Source organism: Furipterus horrens, unplaced genomic scaffold (genome assembly GCF_987537825.1).
Source record: "Furipterus horrens unplaced genomic scaffold, mFurHor1.1.pri manual_scaffold_17, whole genome shotgun sequence".
Lineage (NCBI taxonomy): Eukaryota > Metazoa > Chordata > Mammalia > Chiroptera > Furipteridae > Furipterus > Furipterus horrens.
Window position 1 is genome coordinate 38697412 of NW_028327187.1, and position 15865 is coordinate 38713276.

At 37.6% G+C, this 15865-nt stretch overlaps 1 protein-coding gene across 4 annotated transcripts in view; it reads left to right on the forward strand.

The window, feature by feature from the left end:
• The window catches only part of CUL4B (cullin 4B), a 37806-nt gene extending 24467 nt beyond the window's left edge, over positions 1–13339 (forward strand). For 2 of the 4 annotated variants that reach the window (XM_090263969.1, XM_090263971.1), the window contains 8 exons: positions 293–403; positions 855–940; positions 2059–2166; positions 3979–4092; positions 4837–4942; positions 6082–6254; positions 7812–7964; positions 13176–13339. In XM_090263969.1, the coding sequence (XP_090120095.1) occupies positions 293–403; positions 855–940; positions 2059–2166; positions 3979–4092; positions 4837–4942; positions 6082–6254; positions 7812–7964; positions 13176–13271 (947 nt within the window). In that variant the 3' untranslated portion in view covers positions 13272–13339. Of the gene's footprint in view, positions 1–292; positions 404–854; positions 947–2058; positions 2167–3978; positions 4093–4836; positions 4943–6081; positions 6255–7811; positions 7965–13175 lie in introns of all 4 variants that reach the window. The other 2 variants (XM_090263968.1, XM_090263970.1) reach the window with 1 other exon arrangement.
• The last annotated feature ends 2526 nt before the right edge of the window (positions 13340–15865 follow it).

Consider the following 15865-nt stretch of genomic DNA (forward strand, 5'->3'; position numbering starts at 1 on the left):
GATTTTTGTTACTTGTTTTAATCTCTATAGAGTATTGATGCTAAAGCTACTAGTTGACTGAAGCTTTTCTAAAGAAAATTTAATGCAGTGTCAATCATCTGTAGCAAAGAACTTTTAAAATATCTGATACAGATGTCTACCTCTAATGTGTCTTGCATTTAACAAACTTAGATTAAATATATAAATTTAAATAATGTGCAGTAATAGTGTGATTTATTAAACCCTTCAAAATAATTTTGTCAAAACTTTTTATTGGAATATTATGAGAGTTGTATTTTATTATTTAACATAGGCAAGGATGTTTTTGAAGCCTTCTATAAGAAAGATTTAGCCAAACGCCTATTGGTTGGGAAGAGCGCATCTGTAGATGCTGAAAAATCAATGCTGTCCAAACTTAAACATGGTATGTTTGTCATTTTTTTCTGTTCATTTTCTTCTTTGATTTCTGGGGGGAAATGCTAGCTTAATTTATACTATTTTGTCAATTATTCTATGTTCATATGATGAAAATGTAAATTGAGTAAGCTCACGAGTTTTCTAATCTATTGTTGGAAGCATACAGAGCTTTTGCAATTTTTTAAAAATAAGACATTGTTCTTTTTGTTATTTGTATAAAATTTTCCCATTTATTTTATGCCTAAGTAAGAGAGAAGGTCACTACAGAATTAAGGAGCTTAATTCTCAATTAGTGGGACATACACTTTGGAGAGTAGGGTTTGTTTTTTTTTTTATTCTTATAAATAGTTACAGATCATATTTCATGCTAAAGTAAGTTCTATATTCATGTTTTCTATTTTAAATTCTTTGTTCTTAACCACTTTGAAATATTAAAAATGTATAAATGTCTTTAATAGAATGTGGAGCTGCTTTCACCAGCAAACTTGAAGGAATGTTTAAAGACATGGAACTTTCTAAAGACATCATGATTCAGTTCAAACAGGTAAAAGTGAGTTAAACTCTTACTGAATTCCTTGAACATAAATATATTTAGTTATTTCTTTGCTGTGGTTTGTACTGAAAATGATAAATAGAAACATGTTTTTGTTGTAAATATTTTGTATCAACTTAAATCATATTCACAGTACTGTAGAGAAAAACATCACCAATGAAATATAAGTGTATTTGACCTACTTCAGTATTCTCAATGTACACCCAAGATAACACAAACATAGCAATAAAATATATTGAGCTGAAGTCAGGACTAGAAAAGCTATAGCTAGATAGTGAGAACAAGACTTTCTCCAGCATCTAATAATCACTGTTGATGATTCGCATGTTCAAAGCTGGCAATAGAGAGGGAGAAGTGCCAGAGTGGCTGTGTAAGGCCTTTGGGGACACTAGGAATGAAAAGCTAGAGCTACAGTTTCGAAGATGTTGTTCGAAAGTGTTTTTGAAACATTTAAGAGCATAGGTATAGTGACAGCAAATTGGATTTTCCTCTCTTAGGGTTTTAATCATGATTTCTTTACCACTATATCGCTACAGTGGGAAATGAGAGTTGAAGACTCAAGAGAAAGAGCAGGGTCAGTAGGATCGTGAGTCCTACAGCAGCTACAGGATCGGGTTTATCTGCTTTGCCCTTTCCCCTTTTTCTTCCTTCCCCACTTCAGGTCATCCCCTGCAAACAGGCAGTGGAGCAAGTGAAAAACCAGAGACTTGGGCTGGCTGGTGGGGTGAGGAATGGGGGTTGCTGCAAGGTGTTCCAAGCTACATAGGAGTTTCCAAAGATGGGGACTGCAGGTGGTATGGGGAAAACAATGGAGAAGAGAACCGATAACTGACCAGCTGTATATGAGAAACTACTGTAGTTGATAACGCCTCTAACAAGGTCACGTGATCCTGTGTGCCATTGTTACAAAATGTTAACCAGTGCACTTTTGTAGTACATTTAATATAGGCTTCATTTATAATCCTTTAATAGCTGCCTTTTATTTTAGATATGGTCAATATTTGCATGTAATTTTAATGGGGAGCTTCTTGAATAGGTTGTTATTATGACATGAAATGTATATACTTATAGTTTTAAGATCTTAGTATGTGTGTTTAATCTTATTGTAGTATATGCAGAACCAGAATGTACCTGGGAATATCGAATTAACTGTGAATATCCTGACAATGGGTTATTGGCCAACATATGTGCCTATGGAAGTGCATTTACCACCAGAGGTAAGAGTTACTGTTTAGGACTTAAGTTATAAGCACAGAAACACATGACACTTTCATTTTACTTGTCATTGAAAAATAGATACTTTTTATAAAAGTTTGCATCAGTAAACACACCGATACCAAGTTCCAACTGTTTTAATATTTTTCTCTTCTATTTATATTACTTTTTTTAATTTAATGATTTATTTATTTGTTTGTTTATTTTACTATTTTTAGAGAGAGGGGAAAGGAGAGAGAAAGGGAGAGAAACATCACTGTGTGGTTGCCTCTCACTTGCGCCCCCAACTGGGGACCTGACATGCAACCTAGTCATGTGCCCTGACTGGGAATTGGACCTTGGCTCGCAGGCCGACGCTATATTACTCTTTAACATCAGCGGTCCCCAACCTTTTTGGCACCAGGGACCAGTTTTGTAGAAGAAAATTTTCCCATGGACTGGGGGGTTGGGGTGCATCATGGTTTCAGGATGATTCAAGTGCATTACATTTATTGTATACTTTATTTCTATTATTATTACATTGTAATATTTAATGGAATAATCATACAACTCATCATAATGCAGAATCAGTGGGGCCCCTGAGCTTGTTTTCCTGCAACCAGACAGTCCCATCTGGGGGTGATGGGAAACAGTGGCACCCGAGGTGTGTTTCTTATGTCCAGTCTACTCTGTAATCTCATTTTGGTTGCTATGACTTCAGAAAACCCTGCTTCACAAAGATGGGATGTTAGAAATGGAAGCAGGCTTTTCAGTGCTTTTGTGGCAATCTCAGGATATTCCACCTGGACTTTAATCCAAAACATATGTAGATGAAGCTTTGCTTTGCTCACCCACTGCTTACCTCCTGCTGTGAGGCCTGGTTCCTAAGAGGCCATGGACCAGTAGCCATCTGTGGCCCGGGGGGCAGGGACCTGTCTTACATCAATATCATTAGAGCATAGCTAAAGATGCCAAGTTTCTGGGTTCAGAGCCAATTGCCCTGCCTCTTCTTTTAGTTCCCCAGGTTGCACTCACCACTCTATCCAGCTCTCAAAAATTCTTGCCTACATGGAGGTTGCTTTTCTGAGTGATGGGTGCTTGAGTAAATCCATCCTAACTCCTTGGGGAAATATCTAACTTAGGACCAAAGCTTAGAAAAGGGTTACAAGAAGGGGGATAAGTAGGGGAAGGGTTTAGTCAAAGAAAATGTGTGAGTGACTCATGGACATGGACAACGGGGAGGGATAAGATTGTGAGAGAAGGCGTGGGCTGGGTCTGGGGGAGCAACGAGGGAAAAAATGGGACAACTGTAATTGAAAACCAAAATAAAAATTCTATTAAAAAAATAAAGAATAGGGGTTACAGCTAGAGAGATAGATACTGAGGATCCTCCATGGAAGTAACTGTGCGAACCCAGTGTATAGATCTCCCTGATTAGGAAGGAGAACATAGAAACAAGAAGAGAAAGGCTGATGCAGAACTTTGGGAAGGGCTCACATTTGGCAGGTGGTCAGAAGAGGAACCTGTGAAGGAAACCAATGAAGAAGCAATAGTGAGATAAAGGAACCAGCATGGTATAGAGGCACAGAAAGCATTGGAGGTGAATGTTTCAAAAGAGGGGATGATTAAATGTTGCAGAGAAAGCAAGAGTGTGAAAACTGATAAATGCCATTAGGTTTGGTAGTTGGGGGATCATTACCTTACATCAGTGATCAGTAGACCTACTGGATAGTCTTTAAAACGTCCAGAAATATTATGCACGAGGTAAATATAAAGAGTGGTAAATGTGTGATATTGGAAACAGCTTAAATAAAGCTTTGTTTTATTTACTGTAGATGGTCAAACTTCAGGAGATTTTCAAGACATTTTATCTAGGCAAACACAGTGGCAGGAAACTTCAGTGGCAGTCGACCCTAGGACACTGTGTGCTAAAGGCTGAATTTAAAGAGGTAAATGGATGTTCCTCAGACTTAGTTTTCACGTTCAACTTTGATGTTGAGGTTATCCCTCTTAATTTGTCTAGAAACTTATCCTTAAAATATGCATGATAGTGATAGCTTATCACAGCTTTGTGTGCATGGTAAGAATGTGTTTTTTTCCACACTTTATTTCACCCTGCTGCAAAACCAAAAACAATAACCCTCTCTCCCACTCTTCACCCACCAGTGGATGCAGAATTCACTGCTACTTCTTAACAGGAAAGTTCTTTTATTATTGCTGGGGGCTAGAGAATAGAGTTCCTGCAGCTTTTCATAACTTAACCTGAATCAAAAAGTCAAAAGTGCCTTTGAAATAGTGATTTCTTGATGCTCATGATAAATATTTGTAATGCCACATAAGGAGGCTACGTTATTAACACATTGTGTACGGGTGGCGAGAATTCTCATAATTTCTAAAAGGCATTTAAATACCCTGGTACGCAATGTGTTAATTTTCATTACTTTATTGTTCAGTTTTAATTATAAGGCTTTAAAAAAAGACCTGTAGAAAGGTCACCTAATCTTTCCTCCTGTTTTAGGTAGGACCACATGTAAGCCGTACACTGAACATAATGGCTTTTCTGGATACTGTTAATCCATGTTTCTAAGTCCACTAAATGAGAAAAGTGCTCTCCTATAAGAGATTAGTTATTTGATTAATTTTAATGTGTTTAAAAAAAAAATGATGGCTAAACACTGCTGTTTCTTCAACAGGGTAAAAAAGAACTCCAGGTCTCTCTTTTCCAAACACTGGTGCTGCTAATGTTTAATGAAGGAGAGGAGTTCAGCTTAGAAGAGATCAAGCAGGCTACCGGAATAGGTTTGTGTTAACTCAGTTGATTAGCAAGCATTATTCAATGTCCACTATGTGTACTCCATAAGGTTCAGAGATTGGGCAGGGGGTGGATACAAAGGAATAATTCCTCTCCTCAGCACTCAGAATATGACCACTGGGAAAGGGAGAAATGAGACTTGAAATAATTTACAACTATTTAGTTCCAATGTGTTTGCGGACTAGGAATGTGTTAAGAATTCAGCAAAGCAAGAGATCACTGTGGACTGGTACAATTGGGAAAGCCTTCATGAAGGGGGTGGGGCTTGATCTGGGCCTTAAAGTTTTAGTTAGGAAAGAAGCATATGTTGCAAGGGGATATATTGGGAGAAAAGGCTTGGGGGTAGGAATGCGCACAGTGTGAGAAGGTGTCATGAAGAGTTTAACTGCAGCACAGAATAGGGAGATAAAAATGTAGGTAAGATAGGTGGAGCATGATCATGGAGAACCTTACAGGTCTAGCAAATGACACCTACATTGTGGTCACAGGTGTGTTGACATAATGGAAGTAAATTATATGGAGAGCTTACCTGGACTTGGTAGACAATAGGGCAGCTTGAGGATGAAAAGGTTCTGATCCAGAAACTAGTCGGGTAATTAGGGCATAAAATGAGAAGGAGCTTAGACTAGAACAAGGCCAGTGAGAATGGAGAAGAAACATTTCTAAGGAAGCAGCAGCTTACTAGATAAGTGGAGAATGAAGGAGAAGGAAGAGTCAAAGGTGATTCCAGGATTTTTTCCCAAATAGCTTAGTAACTTCACGTCTAACAGTTGGAAAGAGGACTCAGTTTTATGGGGAAGACGAATAAAAATCTGAACATACTGGAGTTGATGATAGTAAAAAAAGGACACTGTGTGGAGGTGTCCTTTAAATGTGGGACTGGAAAAAAGTGAGAAGTCATTTTTGAAGATTTGGCAGTTATCCATATGGAATGATGATTGAAGCCTTTAGAGGATGGCCAGGAAACAAGCCATTGGATGGAACAGAGAGGGAGTTGTGGGTGACCTTGGGATAAAAAGGAAACAATTTTAATGGAGGGATTGGGTGGAAGCTAGATTGAGGTTGAATGTAGCTGCTTTTGTTGATAAGGTAGTAATAAATGACTGAGACATTATTTCTTCTTCAGAGGATGGTGAGTTAAGGAGAACACTGCAGTCTTTGGCCTGTGGCAAAGCTAGAGTTCTGGCAAAAAATCCAAAAGGCAAAGATATTGAAGATGGTGACAAGTTCATTTGCAATGACGATTTCAAACACAAACTTTTCAGGATAAAGATCAATCAGATTCAAATGAAAGAAACGGTATTTGTTTTGCATTCTCTTCTTCCTGATGCACTGGAGTTAAATGTGTTCATAATAAAAATTTACAAAGATTTTATAATACCACCACTAACATTAATATTTTCTCTGCCTGTGTCTCTAGCTCAATATATTTCAGTATTTGATTTAGCAATTTTTTTATGGAGAGATGCATACAATTGGACCTGATACTCAACGTAATTTTATATCCTGCTTTTTTTGTTTACCATAAAACTTTTAGACTTTTCCCATACCATTAAATATCTTTATAAAATGGCAGTTGGCCGCACAATATTCTTTCACATGGCTATTATAATTTACCCAACCAATATACATTATTAGGCAATTAAATTAATAACTTTTTACTGTTATAAATAAAACTGTAATAAGCCTCTTTGTACCTAGATCTTAATCTCTCTGAGACTTCCTTTATGATAAATTCATGGAAATAGATATTTTGGATCAAAGAGTATGAACATTATAAGTCTGGATACATTATGTTACATTGTGTTCCAGAAAGGCTGGACCAATTTATAATCTGTCTAGCAGCATGACGGCCTGTCCTAACAGTGCCCTTGCAGCACTAAAGACTGTGTTGTCTTCTTTAAATCTGTCAACTTGCTTGATGAAAAATCTTGAATGATTTAGTATTTCTTTGATTAACAGTGAATATTTTGTTGGTTTTTGCCTTTTGATTTGTAAGAGACATTTATTAAGGAAATAATCAACTACAGCATTTCTTGAAACCAGTTGATTTCAGTTCCAATAGGTTTAATGCAGGGCTTGAGAAAAAGTTTTACTGTGGGACAGAGGTCAGTATCTCAAACAAGTTTCTCTCTTGTTCACATTCACATCAAAGGTATATTCCCTTAAAAGATCACTGTGTCCTTTTAAAACATTTATGCTGTATCAGAAAGGAACTACTGGCAAAAAGTCCCAGCTATTCTTTTGATTTAGGTACTAAAGAGGAACATTCTTGCTTTAGCATTAAAATTGGTAAACTGATTCCTAAACTCCTAATTTGTTAGTCTTGAATGGATATAAGCACTAATGGTGTACATTTATTATTTCTATATTACAAAAAAAATCTTTTTTTAAAGTTTGACTCCATGAACTCAGCTAGTTGGTACCATACTTTTGAGTTGGAAGTTAAGAGCTGATCATTTTAACAGAGAAGCTAATGTCATACAGACATTTAATCAGCAACCCCTTTTGGCACATTTAGAAGAATTCAAGGACAAAGTAAAGGAAAGTGATAAATTTGGAATCAACTAGTCTCTGCTTCTAGAAAAGCAACTCAAAGATGGTATTTTTCTGTTAACTAATATTGTCATTACTTAATAGGTACAGGGCAATGTAATTAGGACAGAAAGGAGTTATGTTTGTTGGTTTTTTCCTGTAATTTCCTGTAGTTATAACATTTCTGTAGATAATTCAGCATATGTAATGCATTAACAGTGTGCCGTGTTCCTAAAATGTACATTTGTGTAAGTAATCAAGTTTTACTTCAGATACATCCTAAGTTTAAAAGATTTTTTGTTAATAAAACTTTTTTGTTAGGTTGAGGAACAAGCAAGCACTACAGAAAGAGTATTTCAAGACAGACAGTATCAAATTGATGCTGCAATTGTTCGAATTATGAAGATGAGGAAGACACTCAGCCACAATCTCCTGGTTTCAGAAGTGTACAACCAGTTGAAATTTCCAGTAAAGGTAAGTGCTTCTGTGTATTCATATTGAGCTTGTTATATATAAAGAAGAACACATTTGATTTTCAAACACTAATCTTATAAATATAGATTAAAGCCTCAAGATCATTTGGAAGGTCAAAAGTTTCTTAATTATTTTATTTTATTTGAGAGAGAGGGGACGGGAGGGAGAAAGAAATCGAGAGAAACATCGATGTGAGAAAAAACATCAGTTAGTGGCCATCTGCAAGTGCCCTGGCTGGGGACAGAGCACAGAGCCCGCAACCCACAACCCACAACCTTGCAACCCAGGCATGTGCTTTGATGGGGAATCAAACCAGCAACCTTTCGGTTTTCAGTATGATGCCCAATCAACTGAGCCGTGCCTGCCAGGGCTTGAGGGTCAAAAGTTTTAATTTCTCGTGTTTATATATACATGGGTCCAAGGAATCATTGTTGGTGTATGTGAGCAACTGTGACAAAAGAGGAAAAACAATTTATAAAAGCTCTTATATCTAAAAGTTTACCTGTTAAATGAGTCAGTTTTTCAAGTCTATTCACTGTATTTCTTTGGAGCTTTTTTGTTATTTTTGTTATTTTTTTCTTTTTGAAATACATTGTTATACTGTAGGGAATATAGTCAATCGTCGTCGGCAGCCGTCCGTCTCGAGAGACGATGGTGTAGCTTCTTAAGAGTCTATCTGCACCGCCGAGAATGGCTGTGCAGTCCAACTTGGGAGTGACACGGTATCTGTCTCCTCCCGTGTTGAATCGACATCTTGCGATGACGCTGGAGTGTCCTCTCCAGTGAAGCTGAAGCTACAGAGCCTGGGCAGGGTGATATGGAGGGTCTGCTGTTGCCCATGCAGCAGACCCCCCCTCTCTTCGCAGCTGAAGGGTCCAAGGGAAAGACGGAGTCAATACAGCTTGGTTTCAGGTGCGCCGCAGGAGTTGCCGGTGTTGACTACAACGTCAAACCGCCTTAGGGACTCCGGCTCCGGATTTTCTGTCGGGGTTTACTCCCTTAGCCTTTCCCCTGAAGAGGTATGCCGCAAGGCAGCGGAGGTTTTTTGGAGTCAGAGTTTTCCTTCTCTGAATATAGTCAATAATATTGGAATAACTGTGTATGGTCCCAGGTGGGTACTGGAATTGCCAGGGCTATCACCTTGTAAATTATACAATTGTCTAACTACTGTGCTGTACATGTGAAATGAATATAAAATAATACTGAATGTCAACTGTAATTGAAATATATATACATATATATGTGTGTATATATATAGGTATGTACGTATATATACACACACAAACACACAGCTTGGTATTTGACAGATCTGTTATTTTAAATCTTTTGTTTAGTTAGCTTATGAATGGCCATTAGAAACTATACAGATAATTAGCCATCATTAACTATCTTTTTGAAAAGTTTAGCAATAGCTCTGACAAACTGAAATTGGTTATTAAATGGGTGCTCCAGTGTAAATTCCCAATAATAAAGAAACTTAGACAATGTGGTGGCTTACTGCACTGTTTTCCAAGTTTCAGAAGATTTCCAAATGAGATAATATATGAGGTCTGTCTGGAAAATGTCCAACCATTGTTAATATAACAAGAATGGTTTGTGTGACATCAATGTAACCTGACAGCTGAGGAGAGTGGACTGGAATGCGCATAACTGAATAATGACAACTTCACTGTACTAATCAGTGGAGGTGGAGATGCTGTTGAGTGAGCATGTGTGCTATGTGGTTGTCACATTCAAAATGAGCAAATAGAGCAACGAATCTGCATCAAATTTTTCATTAAGCTTGAACATTCCTCTATGGAAACTGTTCAGCTAAGTCAGAAGGCTGCAGCTGGTAACTGGCAATTTCATCACAACAATGCACTTTTGCTCATGCATCATGTCTAGTGCAGTTTTTTTGCAAAACATCAAATCACCCTGGTGACTCAGCTCTCTACAGCCCAAATTTGGTGTCCTGTGACTTCTGGCTTCTCCCAAAACTAAAATCACCTTTGAAAGGGAAGAGATTTCATACCATCCATAGATTCAGGAAAATATGATGGGGCAGCTGATGGTGATTAGGAGAACTGTGTGAGGTCCCAAGGTGCCTACTTTGAAGGGGGCTGAGGCGTCACTGTCCTGTGTACAATGTTTCTTGTGTCTTCTTCAAATAAATGTTTCTATTTTTCATATTAGATGGCTGGATACTTTCTAGACAGACCTCGTATATAAAAAACTTAGCACTGGGCCTGGCATATAATAACTGCTCAATAGCTGTTAAATGTTAATAAGGCAGGCTTTCTCTCTTTTCCAAACCTAACACTGCTTCCACGTTACCACACTTTCACCCTCATGCTCTAACATCCATTTCACCTCCAGCCAAAAAGATCACTGATCTTAGAGAAGGTAAGAGGACCAATATAGTAAATATTGCACTGCTATTCTAGGTTCACCATAATTTGGAGAAAGCCATTTTGATTTTAAAACCTTGGCATTACTGTGTGATAGTATGCCTGAAATTTTGACTGCCCCATCAGACTACTTTCCTTCTTTTTTTTTTTTAAGTATATTTTATTGATTATGTTGTTACAGTAGTCCCAATTTTTTTCTTCCCTTCACTCCCCTGCGTGCAGTATCCTCCTTCCCTCCAGCATTCCACCCCCCTTAATTTATGTCCATGGGTCGTGCATATAGTTCTTCTGATTCACCCTTTCCTATACTATTCTTAACTTCCCCCTGTCTGTTTTGTACCAACTGATTATGTTTCCTAATCCCTACACCATGTCCCCATTTCTCCCCCTTCCCCATTCCAGCTGATAACCCATACCTATGATTCTGTTTCTATTCTGGTTTGCTTAGTTGGATTTTGTTTTCATTTTTTATATTCTGTTGTTGATAGTTATGAGTTTGTTGTCATTTTGGTGTTCATAGTTTTGATCTTCTTTTCCTTAAGTCCCTTTGACATTTCATATAATAATGGCTTGGTGATGATGAACTCCTTTAGCTTTACCTTGTCTGAGAAGCACTTCATCTGCCCTTCCATTCCAAATGATAGCTTTGCTGGGTAGAGTAATTCCGGTTGCAGGTTGCTTTTCATCACATTGAATACTGCTTGCCAGTCCCTTCCTGCCTACAAAGTGTCCTCTGATAAATCAGCTGACAGTCCTATAGGCAGTCCTCTGTAGGCAACTCTCCACCTCTCTCTTGCTGCCCCCAGGACTCTCTTTAACTTTCACCTTTTGCATCTCAATCATGATGCATCCTGGTGTGGTCCCCTCTGGGTCCAGCTCACCCGGGACCCTCCATACTTACTGGACCTGTATGTCCATCTCCTTCACAAAATTTGGGAAGTTTTCCTCATTTTTATCAATTCATGCTTCCTCATTCTGCACTGGTTGATTGTTATTTTCTTCCTTATGTTCCAATTCATTGATTTGAACCTCAGTTTCCTTCCCTTCACCATTGGTTTTGTGTGGATTTTCCTTTGTTTCACTTAGCATAGCCTTTACTTCTTCTCTTATGCGTCTGCTGTACTCAAGCATATTTGTCAAGCCTGCGAGCATCTTTATCACCAGTGTTTTGAATTCTGCACCTGTTAGGTTGTCTATTTCCTCATCTGTTAGGTTGACTATCTCCTCATCACTTAGTTCTACCACTGGAACCTTGATCCGTTCCCTCGTTTGGGCCATACTTCTCTGTCTCCTCATTCTGACAGGCTCCTGTGTTTGTTTGCCCCCACGTCCCACATAGAGTTGTTGCTCCTGTTATGTTGTAAGGGGCGGAGCCTTAGGGATTCGTCACTACAGGGCAACCTGTTTCGTGTGGCGCTGTATGTGGGGGAGGGGTCTGAGAGGGATCAATGCTGCCTGCCCAGCACTCGCCCCTTTTCCAAGCACCTCTCCCACTTCCGCACCAGACTGGCGCCCCTCTAGCTGCTGCCCTGGCCCTCGTTCCCAGAGTGGGTGGGTCTGCGTTCTAGGACAGTGTGGGCCCTTTAAACAAGCATACTCTGCTGAGAGACCAGCAGTTTCTGCCTCCACCTCAGCCCTCACTGGTCTGCACAGTCAGGAGCAATGAGGCTTGATTTTCCCCGGTGCTGGGACCATGAGCTGTGAGGTCCAGTGAGGAGCTGGGAATGCCACCCGGGTGTCCCTCCTGACTTTCTAAAACGTGTGACTGTGCTTTCCATCTGCCTGCTGCTGCTGCCGCCACCACACTGCATCCTCTCTGCCCTGGCTTCGCCCCTCCTACTTCTCTGGATGAGTATTTCTTCTTTATATCTTTGTTTGCTGGACTTCCATGCAGTTTGATTTTCTGGAACTTCTGGTTGTTTCTTAATTTTGAAGTAGTTGTATTCCTTCTTAGTTGTGGAGGGAGACGCAGCGTGTCTGTCTGTGCCTCCATCTTGGCCAGAAGTCCTCTACTTTTCTTCTTTAAACTGCTTGATCAAGTGGCCATTTTACACAATATGAAAAACTATTAGCAAGCAAGATTATATTTTTTATAGGCTAGATACAAAAGACTGGAATTTTGTCATCTAAGAAGTAAGAATATAATGATGAAAACAAACTTGTAAGCTTTCTCAATTTTTTTAAAACTACAAGTAGGATTCAAAAATCCAAATCATTTATGGTAGGTAACAGTTAAATCTTACATCAAACCTGGAATATGAAGATCTGAATTATTAGGTGATACTTACCAAACCATTTGTTGTAGTAGTCTTGTAAATAGTGATTTCTTCAGTACATTTTTGTTCTTTAGTACATTTTTTTATTTAATGAAAATGAAGCCTGACTTTGAGAACTAGCTCTTGCCCAACTTTAAAGTCTACCTGTCTTCTCAAACTGTCTTGGCAAAATAGCATTCTATCTCCCTAAACTTACAGTGTATTTCTCATGTGAAGTTATGAGTTAGTCTTTTGTATTTGTGCAGAGAATAGCCTGTCTCTTAGATCTTTTTAAAATAGAAAAGTAATAGAAAGTGTTGTATAATAATATGACAGGGTGTGACAGTATGTGTATAGTTTAAAACATTTCTTAACCCAATTTATTTTTGTTATACTTGATCTTTTATAAATTGAGATTTTTAGAAAGTAAAAATTAAAAAAATAAGGAGATTTAAGTACATGAAATCAGTGACCCAAAACTTTTCTTTTTTTTTAATGGGGTGTTGGTAAATGGACTTGAGCCAATGCATATGAGCTTTGCACTGAAAATTTACCTTCTCTTACAGCCTGCTGATCTTAAGAAGAGAATAGAATCCTTAATCGACCGGGACTACATGGAGAGAGATAAAGAAAACCCAAATCAGTACAACTACATTGCATAAAATTTTGGCCTTGGAGCATTTTGTGTCTCATGCTGTAACCAGTGGATAAACATAACTTGTCGATCCTATATTGTTTGACTTCTTTTATACTACCAATGACCAAATGAAGCAGTGTAATGGAAATAGTTGAGTGGACATTTTCAGTGGTTAACATGCCCATTAAAAGAGTAATACTTAAAGAAGAATGTTGTTGAACTCTTTTGCATGTTATTTAGTATGATGTGCAGAAAACTCTTAAGAAAGTACTTGGTCTTCATGATTCCTCTTTGGAACTGGGGAAGAGGTCCCTATGGCTATTAAAAAAGTGGGATTCTTATACACCATTAATTATGAAGCAAAGGTTTATTTGCTTAAAATGTCATTTAAAGATACTTAAACTGCATGCAAACTTTATTTACTGTACAGAGTTCTGGATGTATTTATCAAATAGAAAAACCACCCTGGACTTGGTTGTTCACATGTTTTGTGATTTCCCTTGAAAGGAAAAATAAGTTGTCATAGCTATTGATATTTTACTAAGAAATGTTCTGTTACACTCAAAGAGATGTTTTGAAAAAAATTATTTGAAAACAAGTTTTCAAGTAGAGGGACAGTTGCTTATATAATTTCTTATATATATATACATCCTCAAATGTTCCATTTATGGTTATGGATGTGTATATGGCTTAGCCCTGAGTTTACTGTGCTGATTAACAGGTACTTATACAAATAGCTGGAATAGAAAATTGCTGATCATTTGTACTAGAAGAACGCAGTAGGAGAGAAAAATCCAACTCTTTCCTCATATTAAAAATGAATACAATATGAACATTGCAAAAGAGACCAAAACCCACATATTTTATAAATTTTTACATTAAAAATTCCATCCACTTGTTTTCCACTTCCTTTAGACTTTAATGTTGTTTGAACAGTTTTGTCTTTAATTTGGACCAATTGTAGATTGTTGCAGGCTTTTTAGGATTTAGCATTCCTATTTTTTCTACCAAAGTTTTTTTGGAAGCACCCTAACTCTTTGTTGGTAAATAAGCCTTTCCTGTCATTTTTATTCTAACTTCCTAAAGCCCTAGATATAAAGGTCCTCCCTCATTTTCTCCACACATCCCCTAGTTGGAGTTTCAAATTCTATATTATGCTGATCTTAATTCCTTTCAAAATTGTTTGAAGAGTTCTCATAACACTTGGACACGTACTTTTCAGGGGAAAGTCCTAGGATTGTTCAGACATAGAAAATAGCAAAAGTATTGTTCTTCAAATTGATAACGTAAGTAAAAGGCTTCTCTTTACCACCAGTGATTTTTTTTTTTTGGTGGGTTTTTTTTGTTTTGGGTTTATTTTCTTTCTTATTTTTCGTTAAAGTTTGAAATGAACTGCTCATGAAGGAAAAGCATAAAATTTTGTTCTGGTTTTTTAAAATCAGAACTGCTTTAATGCTTTTCACAGCAGTGTATTTCCTTCATCATTTGGAGCCATGAGGAGGAACACCTAGGGCCTAGCCAGAGACTTGGTTTTTGTGTCTGCTATCAGCGTTTTCTTGAGTTCTCAAAGACCCATAAACAGCTATTTGAACAAAGTTGTCTGTGTCTGATTGCATCAATGTGCACTGTTGTGTAACAATATGTGGTATGTCAAATGCCATCCAAATTCCTTTTGAATAGCTGTTACCTATGTATTCTCAGCTCTTCTGGCTTTCCTTATAAGAGCTCATCTGACAAGGAAATGCAACTATTTTGTGTGCCTTTCTCCACACCAGGCCATCTGCGTCAGTGTTCTAACTCATCCCTGTTCGTCTCTGAGATATGTAGACTGTTCCAGCAGACTTGGTAGTTACTCTTAAGGAATTTTTATGTAGAATCAGTCCTGTTAGGAGACTCTTTGCTTCACCTTCATCATCTTGAAAGCTGGTCCCTTCCCTCAGACTCTTTAATTTCTTGAAAACTTGATGCTAGTTCAGCTGAAAAATTGGCAAGACTATTATTAAAAAACAAGTTGAGGGGAGATGTTTAAGAACTTGAAAAGTAATTGCAAACATTGGATAATTGTGACTTTTTGGTTATTCTGTATCAATTGAATTTTTGTGCTCTTTTCCCTGTGTACGTGGTGGTTCTATTTTTCTCCAATAAAACTTTTATTTAAAAAAAGTTTCTAGAGAAGACCTTTAAAATTCAAATGTTGTAAGAAAGTTATAAAACCACTGACCTTAAAATCTTCCTAGTGATTTCTTTTACTGGATTCACATTTGTCAATTTTGTTATTTTTTCAATTTCTGTTTTCTTCTTGTGGTGATTTAGTAATAATGCCATAGGAATGTAACAGAATGGAAAAGGTATGGTAAATGGTGAGTAAAATTCCCAGGAATACTCAAGGTGGCTATACATTCTTAAATTTCATTTTAGGAAAATCAAGAATTATAAATGTTTCATTCAAATCCTCTAAGTCAAATAGTTGCATAAAGTCAATATGAAACTAGCCCAAATTTACATTGAGGGGAGAAAAAAAGGTTAAATACTTTGGTTTTAGTTACTCACAGTAAGGTGCTCCTTGAGAACTTTACCAAACCAGAAATCAAGAATCCTATTTGAGCCCAGTTCCTGAGT